This window comes from Salarias fasciatus, chromosome 15 (assembly GCF_902148845.1).
Source record: "Salarias fasciatus chromosome 15, fSalaFa1.1, whole genome shotgun sequence".
In the NCBI taxonomy this organism is placed as follows: Eukaryota; Metazoa; Chordata; class Actinopteri; order Blenniiformes; family Blenniidae; genus Salarias; species Salarias fasciatus.
The window spans coordinates 18976596-18999699 of NC_043759.1; the positions used below are offsets into that span (position 1 = coordinate 18976596).

Sequence of the window (23104 nt, forward strand, 5' to 3'; positions counted from 1 at the left end):
CAATCTGAAAACAAGAAGGACTGCATCTCTGAGTGAGCTCATCAAAACAAGAGTCGAGCCAGGATGATAGAGAATCTCTACTTCACACTGAATTTTGCGGTAGTCTGCCACTATAAATGGTCTACAAAATGGAATTTGGTAATAAACAGAGTAACTTATCAGTCTTTATAGCTTCAAAAAGACCAAATAACGCAGTGTCTTGGGAGCAAAGGTGACACAGAAAACCACACAGACGGAAAATGATCAACTTTACATCTTAACAATTCACAATACACATTATTTAAAAAAAAGAAAAAATCTATCTGTAGTGGCTATTTGTCTAAAATGCAACAAAAATCAAAAATCAAAACTCAAACTTCAAACTGCCACTGGTGCACCGGGTCGTGGTTTACGCAGGCAAAAGAAATCATAATCCAACAAAATTCAGTGAGGTTTGTCATGGTTTATTCTCCAAAGCAAGCAACAATTGGAGCGATCACTTCCTGCTGCTTCTCTCGCGCTGATAAAAAACCATAGCCCCACCCAGGTGCACCCTGATCCTCTGCCTGCAACCTCCTTAAATAACCTCCAAGTGCAGGTGATATCAATTAACTCTACAAAAGCAAGCCTAACAGAAAATAATGTGCCAATTACCCAAACAAACATGCAAAATAAACAAATAAATCTAAACAAAATAAACACTATATGAAATTACACAAACAAAACATAATTAAGAAAATATTCAGAAAATACTTAAAGACTAATAAATAGCTCTAACACTCCGGCCCCTAATTGTGTACAACCCACAATTACCATTACTTCTCAAAATGAGCTATTACCCCAACTAAACTATTAGCATAGCTATTCTGTGAGTGATTTCTCTTGGACGTCTCTGTTGGAAGGGAGAGAGGGAGAGGGAGAGAGAGAGAAGTTGGTCAATGATGCTAAGCTGCTGCCTCCAGCAGCGCTTGAAGGCGCAACAACTGAACCAGGCTCCATCATCCATGATCTTCTTGGAGTGGTAGCATGTGGGCCTGCAGCTTCTTCTGGGCTGCAGCCTCTTCCTCGATCCTGGTCAACACAGCGAGCAGTTCCTCCTCCTTCTTGTTCAGCTGAGCTCGGAGTTCAGTGACCTGAGCCTGCACATCTGCGGTCCGGCCGTTCAGCTCAGTCAAGTCTTCCTCAAGCTTACAGCGGTTTTTCTCCAGCTCCTGACGCTCTTCCTGCCGGGTCACTTGCAGCAGAGGTTTCACCTCAGCAAGAAGTCTCCACCACTGCCATTTCCTGAGGTTGAGGTGAGCTACACAGTTGGCCTGCAGAGAGGCAAGATGCTTCTGCACATTCATCCTCCTCTCATCCTCATCCTCCAGCATCTCTTGCAGGTTGTTCTGCTCCTCCAGCTGCCTGAGGTGGCCTGACAGCCCGAGCTTCTGCAGAGTCTCCTCTTGAGGCAACGTCTGTGTATCCTGCAGCTGAGATTCAAACGAAGAAAGGTCCTTGCTGGATTTGATGTTGTTGCCCCCCGCTTCACTCAGGAGGCTGTTGACATCCTCCAACTCTTTCTGCATCTTGGTCTTGCATTCCAGGTTCTGTCTCTGGGTTCTCAGGAACTCCCCAGCTCGCACGCCTCTGGATGCTTCATCTGCTGGATTCTCCTTTGAGCTCACGTATCTCCACTCATCAACAGATGTGGCTTCTCTGATGTAAGCAGTTCTGTTTCCCATGAAGGTGTGAAATCGCTTGGTTTCGTTGAAGATGTATTTCAGGACAGTTGTGCTGTCGGTCCAAAAAACAGATTCCTTCAGCGGAAGTTGCAGCTCCTTTTGCAGCATCTTTGCAACTCTGACAGCAAGAACTGCAGCGGTGAGCTCCAAGCGAGGAATTGTTGTCTGCTTGAGCGGAGCAACTCTGCCCTTTCCCAAGAGAAATGAAACGTGAACTTCACCATCACTTTCCAGTCTCAAGGAAGCCGTTCCATATCCAACTTCACTTGCATCAGAAAAGTGGTGCAGCTGTGCAACTACGTGGTCGCCAAAGTCTCTGGGTTTAAAGCAGCAATTAACCTCAAACTCCGCCACCCTGTGGAGGTCCTCAAGCCAGTCTGCCCACGTTTTTCCAAACGACTCAGTTATAGCTTCATCCCAGCCCTGGTTTCTTCGACAGAGCTCCTGCAGGAGCAGCTTGGCCGGCATGATGAACGGAGCCAGAAATCCCAATGGATCATACAGTGAGCTGACCACTGACAGAATGCCTCTTCTCGTCTGAGGCTGTTGTGAGGCGGAGATCTTGAACTTGAACTTGTCAGTTTCCACACACCACTGTAGTCCCAGAGGTCGCTCCACTGGAAGTTGATCTTTATCCAAGTCCAGCTCCATAACTTCCTTTGCTCTGCTGTCCTCTGGAACTGACGCCAGCACTCTGCGGCTGTTGCTGATCCACTTTGAAAGCTTGAATCTTCTGAGACAAAGCAGAGTCAAGTTCCTTATCATTTGGTCAGCAGGCACTCTCTCTGCATATCCTTGAATCATATCATGAAGAAATGTGACATACTCCATTTTGAAATGCTCATTTTTGTCAAACTTTCTTATCAAGCACTGCAGGCCCTGTTCTGCAACACAGCGGTTATCTGGGAAAACAGGGTTTTCTTCTCTGAAAGGTAAGTCAACGCAATAATGATCTTTGACTAATGCTGCTGTACTGTTCATAATGTCCATGAACTTTATGTCTTCTCTGGACATTTCAAGCTTCTCCTCTGATGATCTCTCATTAAAGTCATGGTTGAACTGTTTAACCAGCATTTCTTGCAGATGTTCAACAGAGATCCGGTTGGTTGTTACAGTAAGGCAGCCACTCTTGCTCTTACTGTCAGCTCTGCCACGCAGCGGTCCGTTAATGACCCAACCAATCCTGGTCCTGACAGCATAGGGACCCTCGCCCTGGCTATTTATCACCTCCCAAGGTTCCATCACCTTTGGGGCGTCTGTGCCAATAAGCAAGTCGATGTTTGCATCAATATCATGAAGCTTAACATTCATTAGATAAGACCACCGGTCTACATCCTCTTGACGTGGGACATTTAACACAGAAACAGGCATGGTCCTCTGCGTTAACACATCTGGGAGCTCAATGAAATCATTCACATCCAGACCAGACACTTCGAGTCCCGACAACACCCGAGTATCAACAACCTTCTTCTGGCCCATTGTTCTCAGCAGAATACTCGTGCTTTTACCCTTTAAGTTCAACCTTTTTGCCAGTGTTTCTGTACAAAACGTGCCTGAGCTTCCTGGATCCAGAAAAGCGTATGTTTGCACCGTTTTATTACTCTTCTGGCTCTTGACTTTAACTGCCACAATAGAAAAGATAGAATTATCTTCACAACCGGCCCCAATATGGCCACAGGTCTGAGTCATAGTAGTGGAAACACTTGGAGAGCTCGCAGAACTTTGACTATGCGCCGAGGATGTACCTTTATCCTGTCGCTCTATGTGAAGGACTCCCGGGTGCTTCTGGTGACACACACTGCAATCCAAACGACTCCTGCAGTCTTTGCTCGTGTGGCCTACTTTCAAGCAACCAAAACAAATTCCTTTTTCTTTTATGAAATTAATCTTATCCCGGTGAGCTTTCACTTTAAACTGTGAGCATTTATCCAACGAATGACTCTTTTGTGAGCAGAACAGACAATTCTGAACAGAGGGTGATTTGGGTTTATGTCCTGTCTGCTGAGACACAACTGCATCTTGCACTTCAGCGACACTGGTAGCAAAACTTCCCTTCTGTCTTTGCCTGATGGAACTAGCATTGGAAGCTTTGGGGTTGATGGATTGTGAGTCCTGGATGTTACCAAAAAGTGGATCAGAGGCTATTTTAACTTGCTTCTCAATGAAAGTAACAAGATCAGTGAAAACTGCTCTCTGACCACATCGCTCATGCAAATCACAAGCAACACTTCTCCATTTTTCCCTTAATTTGTAAGGAAGTTTAAAAATGATGCTTCTCATATTAGATGGTAAATCGAGCTCTTTCATGTGCATCATTTGCTCCGTTAAGTTTGAGCATCCTCTCAGAAACAGGGAAAATGACTGTAGTGCTTCAACATCTTCACTTTTAATAGGTGTCCAGTTAAGAATCTTCTCCGTATAAGCAGAAGCAACTCTGTACTCATTCCCAAAGTGTTCTGCAAGAAGATCTTTGGCTCTACAATATCCCTGTTCTGCAGGTAAATGCTGACAACTTTGCACCAGGTCTCTCGGCTGCCCCCTGGTGTATTGTTCGAGGAAGTGCAAACAGTCATTCCAATTAGTTGTTTTCTCCTCCACTCCATTCTCAAATGCTCTAATAAAGGACCTGTATTGAAACGGGTCTCCATCAAACACTGGAATGTTTCTAGATGGAAGAGTAGAGGATTGATTTTGCTGCACCAATAAAGCAGTGATCTCGTTTTGCCTTTGCATTATGGTGACAACGTCGTCTGGATGATTTTCAGCTTGAACGTGATGTGTTGTTTCATTTTCATCCCTTGTTCGTACCGATGGAGCTGGGACCTCAACATTAGTTGTCACTTCGTTCATTTGGGTGTCTGCCCTTTGTTGAGACCCGCCAGTCTTTATTTGAGGTACAGAATCGGGAACGGACGCAACGCGATTTTCATCTTTAGTTGGAACGAATGTGTCTGCATCAGGATTCAGCTTTTCCGTGTTTTGACAGTTTCTTTCAAAATAAGAGTTCATGCCATCTGATCTGTGTGAGCCACACTGAGATGCGTTGGTTTCTAGGACATGAAGCTTTGCGTTTGTTACTGCCAGCTCCGTTTCAAGCTCCAGTTGCTCCTTTTGTCTCCTCAGCTGTTGCTCCTGTCTTCTCAGCATTTCCTCTTGTCTCCTCAGCTGCTCCTCCTGAGCTTCGAGCTGATGTTTTTTCTTGAGCGCAGCGACGCGCTCCGTCAGCGCTGCTTTCTCAGCTTCAGCTTTGATGCGTGCAGATGATGTGGAGGAAGTCCGTGAGACCCGCGATTGCAACTTTGAAATTTGTGATTTTCCACGCGATATATTGGAAACACTGTCTTCAGGATTTATTTCCTCACAATCTGCAACACTTTGTGCATCAGGAGTTTCTTTATCCGGCAGCACAAACGGATGTCCTTTCTCAGTTAACCAGGCTTTTACTTCACTGGTGAAATCACAAAAAACAGTCATTTTTGATTGGAAATAATCCTTCTGCTTTGCAACTTCATCGTCTGGCAACGGTAGGCTTATGAAGCTTTCATGCGTTTCAGTTGCATCTTGATAACAGGAAATAAACTTGTAAAGTTCAGAGTTCACCAACCGGATGTTTTCGTTTGATTCCATTAATTTGCGGATTTTTTCCATGTACCTTTTGGCTTGTCTACATTTGGAACTTCTCTTTTCTTGACACACTTTGATGTAAAATTCCAAGCCTTTAGGAGTCATTTTAATGCTTCTCTTTGCTGACGGCCCTTCGGCGTCACTCTTCAACGGCGCAGCATCAGACATTCTGATCTCCTAAACTGCTGCAGCTCCACAATCAAAGTCCGGTCATTCCGCATTAAATGCGCAAAGTAGCAAGGCAGGCTGCTTCACTCCGAATCATCACACTTTCAGACTTGCAGAACTCCAATCGCTCTGGCTGTTTTCCATTACAGCTTTGCAGGAACATACCAGCATGTGACGAGGACAATCGGTGAGCTGCTGCGCTGATCTTATCCAAATGCCGTCTTGTTGAAGAAGCAAATTCCAAAAGCGAGAAACCAGATGATCCGGGAATCTTCATCCAAAATCCAAAATCCAAACAAGTTCATTGAAGAGGGGTAATGTCCTTTAGATCCAAGGGCGGGTTTTTTTACGTTATGTAGTGGCTATTTGTCTAAAATGCAACAAAAATCAAAAATCAAAACTCAAACTTCAAACTGCCACTGGTGCACCGGGTCGTGGTTTACGCAGGCAAAAGAAATCATAATCCAACAAAATTCAGTGAGGTTTGTCATGGTTTATTCTCCAAAGCAAGCAACAATTGGAGCGATCACTTCCTGCTGCTTCTCTCGCGCTGATAAAAAACCATAGCCCCACCCAGGTGCACCCTGATCCTCTGCCTGCAACCTCCTTAAATAACCTCCAAGTGCAGGTGATATCAATTAACTCTACAAAAGCAAGCCTAACAGAAAATAATGTGCCAATTACCCAAACAAACATGCAAAATAAACAAATAAATCTAAACAAAATAAACACTATATGAAATTACACAAACAAAACATAATTAAGAAAATATTCAGAAAATACTTAAAGACTAATAAATAGCTCTAACACTATCTATATACACCCAGCTTAGTGCTCATGGGGTCACAATGGCCATGGCAGCTGAGACACCCATGTAACCAATAAATCAATCCAGACACTCCCAGTCTAGGTGAAGGAATTCGATGGACGATGGGTGCGGTCTTTATGATCACAGCAGGTGTTTTGCTCAACACTTTCCTACACTTAAAACGTACCCGAACCAAAAATCAAACAAAACCAAAGTAATAAAGATAATGAAGCTCATTAAGTTATATAAATTGTTTTGCTGGACAAACAAAAGCTACAGTATATCTACGAAGTCTCAAAAAGATAACTGTGAAAGTTGGACAGTTTGAAGTGTTTTAGCCTTTCTCACCATTTTCTGTGGATTCAGTCTTTTAGGCCACTTGTTACTTTTTTCCGTTTTTTGACACTCTTGTTTGTTTCTTACAACCTCTTTTCAATTTTGTTTAAAAAGCATTTTTCACTTACTTCAGTAATTTTGAAATGCTTTTGTTACTTTCACTCTCTTAGCCATTTTGGCCATTGTGATTGTTTTTCATCTGTGGTGATTTTTTTTTCTAGTTTAGGTATTTTAAGCCATTTTAGATGATTTAGGTATTTCAACCATTTGTGTTGTTTTAGAAAATTTTATTATTATTATTATTTTTTAATCCATCTTGGCCAGATGATCAATTTGATGTCTTTAGAAGTTTTACTTTCCAGGCAGTTTTCATCCAGTGAAGCCATTTTAGACATTTTGACTCTTTCAGCTCCTACTTTTTTCAGGTTAAAAGGTTGTAAAATGTTTCTTGTTATTTTGATATAATTGTATTTTTAGTCATTTTGGAACAATCTGTCTTAAAACATCAGATAGGCCTCTTTGTCCAGTTTTAAACGCCATCTTGAAACCTGCTCACTGACTGTTGACCTTATTTATTTTATTGGGTTTTTGTTGTTTTTTTAAACCCATTTTATTCAATTTTTTTTAGTTGTATTTTATCGTGTTATTCCTTATTTTGTTTTATGCCTTGTGTTTTAAATCAAATTCCTCATGGCTTTTTCAAACATGGTGGTGTGAAATTGTTCATAAACAAAAATGTGTGATTTAATCCAGAAGGACAGAGTTCTCCTGGATTAAAATTATACACATTTACATATATAATTTGAGAGCCTCTGAGAAGCTGAAGAGCCTCATTTGGGTCCACAAGCCAGCAGTCTAACATGTAAACAACGTGTCAACCTTTAGAGGGCGCTATAAGATTGCCCAGCGTCTCCTCCATCGCCCCATCATGCATCATGGCGTCGTCCTGGAGGGCTTCACCTCCATCACTGGGCGGGTCCTCTGTGGGCCGGGCTGCCAGTCGTTGGGCACTTCCGCCGGGCTCAGGTTTCCTCCGACTCGGCATTTAAATTGAGGTGCAGGACCTCAGCCGCTGCACTGTGCGCCGATAGAAAATAAGCCTCACCGCCAGCGAGACACGCAGCGCGTATTTTGTTTTTCGACTGGAAACCGACAGAAATATCATTTCGTTCCTCCCCCAGCAGAGGTCCGGGCTGTCTGCGCGGGGCAGAGGAGCGCGAGCTGCTGAACAATAACGGGGCTCGCTCAGTGACAGCAGCAGCAGCTCGGTGCATCATTTTTAGGATTCCTCTGCAGGGACGATATTGAAGAGCGGTAACGTGATGTTGCGCCTGAGGAGAATGATTTAGACTTTTATCCACATGTTTGTTCGCTGAAATCGACTCGCAAAACAAACACAAAGCTGTGTTTTCCAGGCTTTGTAGCAGGGCTGGCCTGGACTTAGGGTTAGGAGGACCAATGGACTCGGGGGTGAGGTTGCATTTGAATGGGCTGGCTTAACATCTGATAAATAGACACGCGTGTGTGCTTTGGATTATTTTTATTTTTACACGTTTAGATCAAATTTTAAAATAGTCTTATATTGTGTTTATTACAATAGTAGTACGGATTGTATCTGCTATTCACTTATATTTGTAAAAGTATATGATATAAAACATATTCAAAGCGTTTTAATTGTTTTATAGCATTTTAAAAAATCAAATTGTAGCCTAAAAGAAGACACAAAACATACCCTACCCACCAGTTCACTTTGGGTTTTTTCTTTGTCAGTTTGTCTTCTTTAGTCCTTAATTTGCTTCTCTTCATTATTATTAATAAGCTCAGCTTTTTTAAACCGGTATTCATCGCCTCAAGGACAAAACTTATCTTGAGATCCTGCAAGATCAGTTCACACTGACACGCCTAAGTCATTATTTTGAATACTAACGCCCTCTGGAGCTGGAAACGAGCTGAATAGTAAACCACAATGTTCAGCTGGCTGGGAACCGATGACAGGAGGAAGAAGGAGCCAGAGGTGTTTCAGACCGTCAGCGACGGACTGAAGAAACTCTACAAAACCAAACTCCTGCCTCTGGAGGAGAGCTACAAGTTTCACGAGTTCCACTCTCCGGCCCTGGAGGATGCAGACTTCGACAACAAGCCCATGGTCCTCCTGGTTGGACAGTACTCCACCGGCAAGACCAGCTTCATACGGTGAGGAAACACACACATTGTGCTCACTGATGGATGTGACAGAGGCCAACAGAAAGGGAGAGGCTGACACACCCAAAACTGACTTTCGGTGCCATTAGACAGCCACGGGGAGCAGAGTAAGCTTTTGTGCATGAACATAAGCTTGAGTTCTGCCAACAAATGTTGCAACAAAGAGGGAGAAAACATGCGTGTAGGAAAGAGGGTCATCACTCAGATGAAGAACAATGTGCCACACCTCTGCAAGTTTTACTGAATCCATAAAAAAGTTTATTTGACAGACACCGTGACACCCACACACTGTGCACATACTTGCTGCATACGGAGTCATCGCTGCGTGGTACTGCAGCCCTCCCTGATGAGGTGTATGCAGACCTGGAGAATATCTGCAGCAGAGTGTGTGTTGGGAACAACAGTATTCATGAAATACTGATGTTTTCATTTGGTACTTTTTCAGCAATACTTCTGTTTGAGTCAATTTGTTTCATTTGTGAGGAGAAACTATTTACTTGTTCACTGCTTATTTTTGGGACATTATATACTGGTGTGATCAATAATGACTTCCTGATTCATTTAGTTGTTGAAGCTTTATTAGAAGGACGACCGGGATATGCCATGTCAGATGTCATGCAGTGCTGATCTTCCCCGAGGGCCAGGAAGTCCTGGGTGCCCTTTGATCTTCTGCCACCTTCTTCTTTACTACATTGCAAAAGAAAACTATCCGAAGCATTTACTTTATTTAGTTTTCTGTCAGTGTTTGCATATCATAGCAGAAAGTTTGTTAAATGACTTCTTGCAAACATGTTCATTTTTTTCCCCCAATAATTTTTACTTGCTTTTTGCAAATTTGAAAACGCTGCAACAATTGCACATTCTGTGATTTGTCTTGGAGCTAAATGATGTACAGCAGGCTCTCAAGGGAGTTTCACGTCACTGAAGCGACAATTAGAAATATGACATTACTCATCTAAAGTGTCTCACAGAATCACACAGTATATTTATGAGTGGTATAGTTATTTAAATACTGAGATTTTTGGAAGTTTACCACTCGTCCAACTTTTGTAGAGTTAATAATCAGTGAAAACTTTCTGGCATGGACTCTTTCATTCATTCGTTGCAGTACAAAAGCATGGAAGAAGAAACATTTGGCTCATTTGTTGAGACATAATAGCATTATGACCAAAAACAGTAATGAAAGTCACTTTCCTGCAAACTTTATATTGAGAGAAGACTGTCAAACTTCATAAACTCTAAAGTTCTGTATTGAAAAGGTTTCTTATAAGTCATACATTTTGAATGTAACCTTCTTTAAGACAACTGTGCGTTACCTCCTTGTGAAGGGCCACATTAATGCAGATGAGTTGGGAGCTGCTTTGGTACCGTCAGCAGCTGGGTGTTGAGCGCTCTAGAGCTGCAGGGCTGTTGTTAGCATCTTGCCTCCACACACACACACACACACACACACACACACACACACACACACACACACACACACACTTGTAGGCAATTAGTCGGTCAAGCCTTTGAAAGCCAGAGAGGGGATGCTGTTAGTGACTTCCTGTTGTAAGACGTCACTGCACACACACGCCTCTGCTCTCTCTTCTTCTCTCACTTCTTTATTCCTTGTGTCAGATTCTCATTGATGATCTGTCCTATGCCTCCCCGTTCCACTGATGACAAACTCACCAGCCAGCCGCCTGACCCCACATCACCGGCATTGTGGCAGGAACATGTAGAATGCTCAAACTGCTGAGTAACTCCAGCTGCTGAATCCAGCGGCTCTTCTGTCACACCCCTCTGGATCTGAGTAGTACAGAGCTTCAGCATGGTGGTCAACGTTCAGTTTTTCACTGAACTCCTACAAACTGAAAGAAAGATTGAGCACTAATGTGTTTTCAGCAGATTAACGCTTTATAAGAATTATAAATCTGCTCAAAAGTATGGATTCAATATCTATTTCGAGTTTTTTTCTCAGAATAGCTCACCTTAAGCATACTCAGAGATCTGTTTCTGTAAAGCACATTGTTTAAAAACAGTTAAATGTATCAGGATTACACAGGTCTCCTGTTTATTGACCTGGGATGTAGCAGACCAGGGTTCAAATCCTGTATGTGACAGAAAGGGCAACCAGCATCAAAACTACAGAGCAAAATGTACTAATGTCATGTGTCTAAGTTTCTAGAAACAATAGAAATTTGAGAGCTGGTGATGGGTGACACAGTCTCTCTAACCTTGGAGCTATTTCATTAATCTGCAATCTGACTTTGCCTTTAGTTTTGGGTTGAAATTATTGATTTTCTTCTCACTCCGCTCATTATTTGGAGTCCAAACCGATTTTCTTGTACAGATCTCTGTTACTTGGCTGTATATACTTTGTCAATTGAACGTTTTTAGAAGATATCAACCCTGAAAGGTGCGTGGTGTTCCTGTGATTTTACAATTCAATCTTGCAATTTTGAAATGAAGAAACTGTGCAGAATACAAAACAATACATTATCCAGCATGCTACATTAGTGCATGTTTGTATTGCACGACCTCTTTAAAGGCAGGCAGGCTCATACTACACATTTTTGCAAAGAGATGGCTCTACCAGGCACTGCTGGGCCCACTGGGAATGTGTATATATGTGTGCCTGTATTTATATGTGTGTGTGTGTGTGTGTGTGTGTGTGTGTGTGTGTGTGTGTGTGTGTGTGTGTGTGTGTGTGTGTGTGTGTGTGTGTTCGACTGTGTTTTTAAGAGAAGCCTCTTTACATCTGGTTGCAGTTAAAACATCCCACACTAACATTTGCGATGTATGACCCTTTCAGCTGTAAATCTCCAGCCTAAATATGTCTTTTATGGTCTGCTTTTACATTTTTGAGATTCTGACATGCGGCAGAAACGGACTAATCTTCATTTGCAACATGTGGGATGTCCCTGAATTAACAGCTGAGAATTTAACCTTTCCCAACCTTTCAACCTGAAACATTAGAGTTGTAAATCAGACGTGTTTCCACAGCAGCACCCACAGTTTTAAGTCAAAACTTTGATCAATCATGGGTTGGTCATGGGAGCGTCTGCTGAGAAACGCATTCAGAAATAATTTGTCTTCCAGAGGTTAATGTGGTACTCATCAGGAAGTCTGCTAGTAAACAAGCCTCAGAGAAGTATGCAACCATTCTTCTTCCTGTCATATGGATTTCTTCTTGATGTCCGGGACTTTGCGAGTGGCCTCATGGTGTGAAATCGTTAAGTGATTTTAGAAACCGTGTCAGAACGTTGAATCGATCTCCTTATTACGTCCACTTTCCAAAAACAGAAAGTCACAAAGGCTTTAAAATCATCAAATATTACTATTACATTTCCCACCAGTTACAAATACATTGACAAATGGATCCCCTCCTCTGACACTTCCTGTTTAGAGATGGAACAATGTACACAGACGCTCTTATCTCAGACTCATCAGTCATGTCAACTCAATTTCACTGCTTCTAAAATTGGATCACAGAAGGGTAAATAATTACCGTTGGTGTATTTTTGTCAATGAAAAAGAGGCATGAGGTGCGTAAGTACACAGAAAATACAAAAATAAAAAAGTTTTTGGTACCTGAGCTAACCATCTTACTTTCAAGTAGACTTTTAATGAAGAAGCGGGATCTCAAACATGTGGCTGCTTCTCAGCATCCAAACAAGAGAGGAGCATCACTGTAATGATCCATGAAGGAATAATGAGCAGACCGGTTTAAAATCACTAAAACACTGTTTAATCAAGTCATTTAACTTTCTTCTTAAACTCTCCTTGTGCTCTACAATGCCTTTGTGCACCTTTGTTCTTTGTTTCAGGCGTTATTTTCCATAAATCATATTTAACAGATTTTTCTGTCTGATTTATTCTAACAGGGCGTGGAGTTGGTCAAAAAAACAACTCGCCTCTTATCTTGTTTTGTCAAATCTCGCCCACAGCTACCTGTTGGAGCAGGATTTTCCTGGCATGCGGATCGGCCCCGAGCCCACCACAGATTCCTTCATCGCGGTGATGCACGGCGACACAGAGGGAGTCGTCCCCGGCAACGCTCTGGTGGTTGACCCCAAGAAACCCTTCAGAAAGCTCAACGCGTTTGGAAACGCATTTCTCAACAGGTGAGACACACAGACGGATCACGCCAGAGGCTGTTGGATGTCTTTGAAGGTGTCAACAGTAGTTTGAAAAAAAACCCAAAAAAAAAACAAGTGTCATATGAAGGTGAAGTATGTCAACAAAGAGGGGAGAAGAGTGAAGGAGAAAGAGCAAAGAGCCTATGAGTGAGAATCCACACCAGAGATCGACATTCCTGTGTGATTGAATTTCCCTGTGCTCACGGGTCAGGCTTTCCTCTGTTAATGGCTGCGTGTCTGTGTGTGTGTGTGTGTGTCAGTAACGGAGAAAGCCAGCCAGTCGTCTTTGCAGAGTCATCCCCGTAGGAGTAAAAGAAACTGCCAAAAACTGTGGTGGTGGTTTCCTCAGTGTGAAGACCCACCGCTGGCGACAGGAGACATGAAAAGCTGCCTGTCAGCGGGGGGGATTTATTCAGCTGGACAAAATAAAAGTGGCAGCAGAAGAGAGAGGGTAAAGGAGGTAAAAGTCTGGTTGTGACTGAAACACTTAACACCGCCTCTGCCGTCCGTGCTCCCGTCTTGCAGGTTCGTGTGTGCGCAGCTTCCTAATCCCGTGCTGGAGAGCATCAGTGTGATCGACACGCCGGGGATCCTGTCCGGCGAGAAGCAGAGAATCAGCCGGGGTGAGCCGCGCGCCCCGTGGCACTCGCACTTTTGTTTTCTGTTTGTACTCGCATGAAAGTGTGTGCTCGTGCGTGTGTTTGTGCGTGTGTGTGCGTGTGTTTATTCACTGGACCCATTCAGCTGCAGCCCCCCGCAGTCCCACTGAACTCTGGACCACAGTGTCAGCATTTCCTTTGGACATTCGTGTCTCTGTGTTTATTTTAGCTTTTGCTATCAGGAGGATTATGCTTCGTTCTATTCACAGAGCAGGAAGCGGCGGCAAAAAGATGAGCTCTGGATGCTTTCTCTCTCTCTCTCTCTCTCTCTCTCTCTCTCTCTCTCTCTCTCTCTCTGTCTCTCTCTCACTTTGGGCAGTATGATGCTGAATTAAAAAAAAAAACTAACGGCTCACGTCAGAATTGAAATGTTGACATTTCGTCACTACAAAATCAAGCGTTGGTTCATTGACATGCTGTATGCTGTCGCCTGGTGTTTCCTGCCCGAATCTTCAGTGTTGATGGTTCAAAGAACTAGAAGGAGTAGCCGGACAGATGTGTGGGAGCATGCCAGAGTCACTGCTGGACCTCAAACAGCACCACAGCACCATTAAATCACTTAATATAACTATTTTGATTCTCCACAATTTTTTTTTTCTTCTTGTAAGTTCTACACTAATTGATCTTTTTTTAGTTTTCATTATCGGTTCATTTAAAGCCATCCAACATCTCATCTGCTCCCGTTTGCACAAAAATACGCATTTCTTTTGACATTTTTCCCTTTGTAGTTGTGTTGACGCTCGTTCATTTCCACTGAGCTCAGCACATCGGCTCTTTGATGAGTAACAAGTGTTACTTCCAAGTTGTTGCCGTTGACCGGATAGTGTGAACTGCAGCGCAGAGTGTGAAGAGACGTTTTCTCACAAGTCGAGTCCAACATGGCCGACATTCCCGAAGCCCAACAGTGGCATCGCCATACCAACCGCGGACATCAACAAAAGAGCTGGGATCATTAAAGAAAGGCATAATTTACTCTTTGCTGCATTTATCTGCTCTAAGTTTCTTTCAAAGATGGATTGTTTGTCTTTCCGTACTCGGCTCGTTCTCTCTCATTCTACCTTCTTGTTTGTCCGACGTTAGAGAAACTAGTGTTGGTTTCACCTCATGCTGGCATCCAACTGAACAAAGATTTAATCTGTAATATTGGCATCAAACCACGACAAATCATCATTTTTAATGAAGCCTTTTTGTTTTACATTACTTTTCCTTTCTTCTCTACTGTTTATGTAATTGTGTTTGTTGTATGTGAACATCTCACTTCCATCTTCACGTTGTTAGTTGATCACAGGAAAAACATTCACGTTCACCCCTGCAGGCTCGCATCGCAAACCTCACGTGCATGTCGGAAACTGGAATAACCTGAGGAAACCCAAACACACACACACACACACAAACACACACACACACACAGTGGGAGCAAACTCAGAAATCCCCCCACGGCCTCAGAACGAGGATCTTCTCACTGTGAGGTGAAAGTGATAACCGTCAGCTCACCAGCCAGAAAAATAAAGTTTGAACAAATGCTTCTGCAAATGTAAAGAGCTCGGAGTTGAGTTCAATTTGGAAAAAATATCTGGAATTTTCAGTTTTTTCACAAACAAGAACTTTGAAATTAATTTAACTGGAGAGTGACTTTCGTTCCCTGTTTCTCTGTTGAACAAACAGTTTATGAATTCCAGATGCTGAATACTATATAATATAATACTACCTATATATGTACGTAGTTTAACCCTGCTTTACTTCCTTCTTTCAGTTTGAATGTCTCTCTAGGTGTTGTCACACACTGTAAGCTGAACATAGATCCTGTTATAGAAAACAAATACTGGCAGCTGTGTTTTCTCAGAAGAAATCATGCGTGTGTGTGTGTGTGTGTGTGTGTGTGTGTGTGTGTGTGTGTGTGTGTGTGTGTGTGTGTGTGTGTGTGTGTGTGTGTGTGTGTGTGTGTGTGTGTGTGTGTGTGTGTGTGTGTGTGTGCGTGCGTGCTCATCTGGGCACCTTTTTTTTTTTGTATATTCTCTTCCCCTGACCTATTATTATTTTATATTTTATTTGTTTTATGTTATATGTTTGACATGTTTTCTTCACCTTCCACCTGTTGCATTGCTCCTTTAATGTTTGTTATTGTGTGTGTGTGTGTGTGTGTGTGTGTGTGTGTGTGTGTGTGTGTGTGTGTGTGTGTCCAGATGGGGAGTTGTCAGGCTATAGCAGCCTGTATAGGTGTCTTTATGGAGGTATTGGAGAAAATAAATCTGAGCCTCAGCGAGCTACAAAAATCCTAAAAATGTGATATCTTGACTTTAAGGGATTTTAGGGTTGTTCCGTGTTCTTCACCAGTCTTATCACATGTTGGAAAGAATGTTTTCTCTGAGCAGAATCCACAATTAAGACACAGATAACTCAACCAAATATTTATTAGTTCCTCTGAGTTTTTCCAAAGCTGCACCTCATGAAGGTGCAGATAGTTATTCATTAATTTTTCAGCAACACTAGTTTTCCTTTAACATGTGAGGAGCATTGCACACTTTAGACATAAACTATTTTTTCCTCTCAACATGTGAGACGTGAAGAATAATTAAAATTCAAATTTTCAAGGTATCGGCAGCAGTGTGTTTGTGTGTGTGTGTGGTCGTTCTCCTCGCCTTGTTCAATACAGGCTCGTCTGAAAACTAAAAACTAATGCCCGTGAAAGTATTCACAGCACTTTTTTCACATTCTGTAATTTTACAGTCTTAATTCAAATTTGAATTCAATTCGTTTCCTCGAAATTTCACACACAATGGCCCACAATGACAACATGAAAACAGGAAATCACACCGTGGTCCGTGAGTATTCGCAGCCTTTTCCATGAAGCTCAGACTTGATCTCAGGTGCCTCCTGTTTCCACAAATCATCATCCCATGAGATGTTTCTGCAGCTCAGAGCTCACCTGTGGTAAATTCAGGAAAAAGTGAAGTGCTGTGAACACTTTTTGGATGCACTGTACATGATTCTTCTTTTCTTGTTGAAGTTCTGCAGAAAGGGAACTCTTTAAAGCAGTAGTGGGGCTAATGTCTGAACGATCAGAATGCAATATTCTTATGACCGTATTGTTTGACATGCGCTGAATTAACATAAAGCTACTACCTATGAACAGATGGCAAGTTTTTTAACCCCATTAAAAAATGATTTCTCCAATAATTTATTTCCTTTTTGAAGCTTCGTCTGCAGCGTGTCCTTCAGTGTTGGAAGGAAACTTCAGCTCACTAATCCTTCGATTGACCCTTTTGTTCTTTGTTCTCCTCTCATATCCTGTGGAATTTCTTCAGCTCAGAGCGAGTTTCGTCCTTGAGATGGATAGAAAGTCGCAGGAGTCAGAGGGGATCTCCTGCTGACAGATTCAATCGCTGATTGAGCTTCATTATATGAGCATGTATGGAGTCATTACCTCATTCATCCAAGGACGAACCCCGTTTCATGGAAAATGTGATCAAATTTAAGTAGAAACAGGGCATTTATGATGCCAAATAAATGATAAAATTGGAGCAGAAAGCTCAGTTTCAGCTTCATGTTCGAACAGCCCTTCCTTTCTCTCAACATGTTGCAATAAGGGTGTAATTTGTACCGACTCCTCCGGCGTCCGTCCCCACTGACTGCCTTCAGGATCAGCATTCATGATTTAACATGATATGAGAAGAGTAACGGACTGAGGGATTTTCAGTGCAGCCCCCTTTTTGAGACCTCTTCTCTCATATGTGTATATTCCTCTTCCTTCACCTCTCAGGCTACGACTTTGCAGCTGTCCTTGAGTGGTTTGCGGAGCGGGTGGACCGAATCATTTTACTGTTTGATGCCCACAAACTGGACATTTCGGACGAGTTCTCCGAAGTGATAAAGGCCCTGAAGAACCATGAGGATAAGATCAGGTACTGCAAGAATATAAGAAACACGACTCTGCGAGAGGCTTCTGTTAAATATGACCTCTGCTTTGCTCTCGTCCCTCAGAGTCGTGCTGAACAAGGCGGACCAGATCGAGACTCAGCAGCTGATGAGAGTGTACGGTGCCCTGATGTGGTCACTGGGGAAAATCGTCAATACCCCTGAGGTACAGTAAAACACACGAGTATACAAGCATCTGAGAAATACAATGCAATAGAAAACTACACCTATTTCCATCTTCAGTCCAAGTCACTGCTGCTTTTCCTCTGTGGTTCCCTCTACATCAGGTGGTCCGTGTCTACATCGGTTCCTTCTGGTCGCATCCCCTGCTGATTCCTGACAACAGAAAGCTGTTCGAGGCAGAGGAGCAGGACTTATTCAAAGACATCCAGTCCCTACCGAGAAACGCGGCGCTAAGAAAACTCAACGATCTGATCAAAAGAGCCAGACTGGCCAAGGTGAGATACAGCGGTTTGGATTAAATGAGCAGATATTAAAACAGATTTACATTTCACACTTCACAGTTGTGTGTGTTGTTCCCCTTCCATTCTACCCGTCACATGTCCAGCTGCTAAACTTGTTAAATTTCGTGCCTCACATTGAGCCACACACGTGGTTCTTCTCCTCAGAGTGGATTGTCTTCTGTACAGATAATCAGGTATTAGAGACGACAGTCCGCATGAGGAAACACTTTGGATGCGTGTGAATTTGTCAAAGTTGAGTGCAGTCTTCCTGTTTAACAGCTGGGTGTGTGTACAATTCACGATAAGATTCAAGGACCTCTAAACTCTTGAGTCATATCTGCGTAAATAAAGTGATTTACACAGATGAATCCTCACTGTAAACCCATGGACTTATTGTCCGTCTTTTGTTATGTTTCTGAGAGAATGCCTGCTCACTCAAATAGTTCATAAAGAGTGAAAGAAGTGCAGCCAAGTCAGCGTGAAATTCCATTTTGGTGATAATTGAAACTGTCGATGAGCACGTGTTTCACCGTCCGTTTCCAGGTGCACGCTTATATCATCAGCTCGCTGAAGAAAGAGATGCCCTCTGTGTTCGGAAAAGAGAACAAGAAGAAGGAGCTGATCGGCACTCTGGGAGACATCTACAAACGGATCGAAAGAGAACATCAGATATCACCCGGAGATTTTCCCAATCTGAAGAAGATGCAGGTGAACGTCAACGGACCCCGGAGAGTAGATCAGGTTTCAATCCTAAATCCTTGAGTTGTGATAACCTTGCGGGTGTTTTACCTTCCAGGACCAACTACAAGCTCAGGATCTCACCAAGTTCCAGCCTCTGAAGCCCAAACTGCTGGAGGCGGTTGACGACATGCTGGCCAATGACATTGCCGGCCTGATGGTCCTGGTGCGGCAGGAGGAAACCCAGCGGCCCAACGCCGTGGTGAAGGGCGGCGCCTTCGACGGCACTCTGGACGGCCCCTTCGGCCACGGGTACGGCGAAGGGGCCGGGGAGGGCATCGACGAGGCGGAGTGGGTGGTCGCGCGCGACAAGCCCGCTTACGACGAGATCTTCTACACGCTGTCGCCCGTCAACGGGAAGGTGACGGGCGCCAACGCCAAGAAGGAGATGGTGAAGTCAAAACTGCCGAACACGGTGCTGGGAAAGATCTGGAAGCTGGCCGACATCGACAAGGACGGGATGCTGGACGACGAGGAGTTCGCTCTGGCCAATCACCTCATCAAAGTGAAGCTGGAGGGGCACGAACTCCCGTCAGAGCTGCCTGCGCACTTGGTGCCTCCTTCCAAAAGGAAAATACCAGAGTAGATATCAGATTAAACCTAAATCCACCCCCCACCCCCACCTTGGAGGAAATACTCCCTACTAACAGAGGGATCCTCCGGTAGCATTACAGCAGAAACAAAAAATTAAAAAAAGTATGAAAGTAGCTGCTCTTAATCTCTAATGCTGCACCGTCGCATCTCTAGTCTTAATTCAAATACTAAAAGTTCAAATAAAAAGTAATGAAGTGAGTGTTGGCAGGCTGACTGCAAAGATTATATGTACCCTTTACGTTGGAATTAATTTTCCCACAGGACAAGACATGAAAAGGCTTTTATGTTTTACACAAAACAATATTGTTTTGTATTGAAAGCTGAGCGATGAATGAAGGCTGAAGGATGGAGGTGTAAACACTGGAGTACAAGACAATATAACTACTGGAGTCACAACAGTGTGAAGCAGAATATGATAAATGTGTATTAAAATGCAGTATGTTTCCATGAAAGTGATGCTGTTATTGTCTTAAACCCGCAGCATTTTACTCTGAAGCCCGATCTTTGATTCTTTGTGCTGTTTGTTGAATTGAGGCCAGACTGAGTCGTCCAGACTGTTTCACCGCCTCATGTTTATCACAGTGCTTCAGGACACACACACACACAGATGTGGACATAACACACTTTCATTTTTCCAGTGTGAGGTTTTCACAGAGGAGCACCGTCTTGATTAATTCAGTCTCTTTACATGTGTGTGTTCATTATGTGGAGGTTTTACGTCACCATGAGTGGGGAGTGAAGAATGGTTTATGTCTCTTATGATTTCTAAATGCTTTCTCATTAACCTGTATTGATTCTTGACAGTATAACGGCACACTCATCATAATTGTATTTGAATGTTTATTGTGCTGTTTTTCACATTCGTTTGTGGGCAAGTCCCAGATATTGTATGCCTGCATTTGACCACATGTGTTAGTGTTTTTATTTATAACGTGTATTCACTCATAGCTACTGAGCGTGGAGTATTCAGTGGGTCATTAAATGAAAATTAAAGAGATAATATGTAATTGAGTATAACCTAACATAAGTCTGGACGGACAGCTCTTTACTTACTTTGTGGTGACACTAAATTTTTCAAATGTTTCTTTACGTAATTGAAGGACGTCTTTGTCTTGTAATTAAATTGTAAACATGTAATAAACACAATTCCTCTGTACAATGTTTCAGATATATTACTGTAACAACATGCCAGTATGTGTGTGTGCCTGTATATATTTCACATTAGGGCAGAATCTAACAAATCCATCGTGAACTAAAACACTCGGCTAACTAAAGCCTGGATTTCCACGTCAGGAAACTCATTTGGATCCACAGGACTGCACAAGTCTTTCCAGTTCTTGAGTATTCCGTTTCCCTCCCCGTGTGTTTCTGTGCTGTTATTATTGTAAAATCAAATGTACATAAAAATTGGTTGCATTCCATGTACACAGATGTGGAATAAAAAAAAATCTTCCGACATTTTCCCCGCCTGTTGAGCTCGCTGTTAAAGATGAGCCAGATCTCAGTTTCTATCCAGCCACAGATTGCAAAATGAAATGCTGTGAAGTGGTCAACATACACGTAAACACTGGTGTTTCAGTATTCTGTTTGTACGTACTTTGTGATTCGGGGTGCGTTGCGTCATTCCATATGTCACTGCTTTCTCTGTCAACATAAACAGTCTAAAACATAATAAAGTCTTATATTCAAGTATTCAGGTGTTGTCCTTATAAGAAAGAAAAGTCATATTTGGAGTCATAATTTGCATTTCTCATGTAAAACAGAGTCAAATTATATGATTTGAAGAACAAGCAGAAGGCTTGTTAATGCCAGGGTATTCATTTTTTGGAGTGCCGAATGCTATAACTTCTGTTTTTCGAATATTACATTAATAACCTATGCTGGGATTCATGGGAAATGAAAAGCATCCTTGTTCTTGTGCTGTTTAGATGCAGTAGGTCAACTGTTTTACAAAATGTGTTTTTCCGCGAAATGACTCATAATTCTACCCGCCACTTACTTTCTCTTTTGATGATTTCTACTCCGTCTGAATTACGATTTGTTCCATTGTTATTACAAAGACTCACAATGAAAAGCTATAGTTTAACTAGTGAGTGAGGAACTTGCTTTGTTTTCAGAAATAGGCTCAGTTGATGCAAAATATCCTCCTATATCCTATTTGCAGTATAACAAACAACCAATTTATATGAAGTATACTGAAATGTATATTGTATGAATGTAAATTAGTCCAAAAAGTTTACGTTTGACAAATATTCTTGTGTTTTGCCCCAACACACAAAAATGTTGGAAAGCTGCACGACAGTGAAATGTAAATTCCTTTATTATTTTCCCAGGGCCTCAGCCTCAGCTCAGATTGCGCCTTCTACCATTATTTCCACATGCACTCAGTTCAGACGTGTTTGTTCACTTCTGCATGTTCACGCGTACATATTTCCACAGGAGAGTCTCGGCAGTGGCCCGAACATGACATGGAACTGGAACGACAGTAAACAAAGGCTGAGAGATGAGATGCTGGCCTGGGACCAGGAACACGGCTGTGTTAACAAGGGATTCCCATATGTATGCATGCCTCTGTGTGTGTGAGTAGTGAGAGTGTGTGCATTTATTTATTTCTCCCTTTGTGGGGCCACAACATGTTTAATGTCTGTTAAAAGTGCTGGATTTGCTTTGAGGTCAAAGGTCACAGTTGTGTTGAGGATCGGGCGGGTCAGGGGACGGGGAATGCATGTCAATGACATGATCACAGGGAGCGTGTGTGTTGGTGTGTGTGTCGAACCAAAGGCTGAAAACTGCAAGTTTTCCCGTTTTTACTTCAGAAATAACAGACTGTATCTTGGCCCCACAAGTAATGCCGTGCATATGTGTGTGTGTTTGTGCGCGCGCGCGTGCGTGTGCATGGCAGGAAGCCAAGCATCTCTTCGCAGCGTGACTTACAGACCTTTTTTAAAACAGCCGCATGAAGGGCCGGGGCGCGGATTTCTCCTCTCACACGGGAAGTTCTGTCCTCGTCCGCCATTTCCCGGCGGTCCCACCTTGACCCCTCTCAGCCGCTCTCGCCAGCACATCGACGCCGGGCCTGAGGATAAGAGGCCGCTTCGCTTTTGCACGTGTTAAACCATCATCTACATTATTATTAGAAATACAAAAAAAGTATGTTCAGTGACGTGCGTCCGCATTTCATGGAAGTAGAGACAGAGACAAATCAGTAGAGTTCAGAGAATCACAAAAAGGAAGAAATGTGAGAGTTTTTTTTTAGGTATTTTATCTTTCCAACAGGAAAACTCTTCATATCTTGAGCTGGACAGTCAGAATGAATGTGTACATGTGCGTGCACGTGCGTGGGAGGGTGGACGCATTGTACAGAAATGTGATTGATGCGTGTGTTTGTCTGGTGGAGAGACATGCATGAGGGAAGCTATACATCAGAATTAAACGCAGCTACACGCCCAAACACACAGGGGAGCTGGCATTTCAGACCGCAGGGTGTGAATGATTCGCTCACACACACCAGCGTCCAGACGTCCACGTCGCTGTCATGACTGCTGCCACCGTAACACTGCGGAATTTAAAGAAGTTTGACAGCACCGTGGTTTTAAACCCCACTCACTGACATGGAATTAAAGCTGTTATATGATTTGTACATTTACAAACCTCCCGTTAGGACAGGAGAGCACTGACCCGTCCACATGTGACTCTTCGACTGTCTGCGATCGAAGAAGCAGCAGTCACGGGGTTGGTCTGAGGAGGTGACACCTCGCTGCTAATTGTC

The 23104-nt window shown here is 43.0% G+C and overlaps 1 protein-coding gene across 1 annotated transcript; it reads left to right on the top strand.

Moving 5' to 3' along the window:
* The first annotated feature begins 7686 nt into the window (after positions 1 to 7686).
* Positions 7687 to 21027, top strand: ehd3 (EH-domain containing 3). The gene is made up of 8 exons (XM_030109924.1): positions 7687 to 8832; positions 12774 to 12950; positions 13491 to 13588; positions 17385 to 17526; positions 17606 to 17705; positions 17827 to 17997; positions 18547 to 18711; positions 18800 to 21027. Exons 1-8 carry the CDS (start codon positions 8606 to 8608, stop codon positions 19325 to 19327), a joined length of 1608 nt encoding a protein of 535 aa, XP_029965784.1. The 5' UTR covers positions 7687 to 8605; the 3' UTR covers positions 19328 to 21027.
* Positions 21028 to 23104: the final 2077 nt, after the last annotated feature.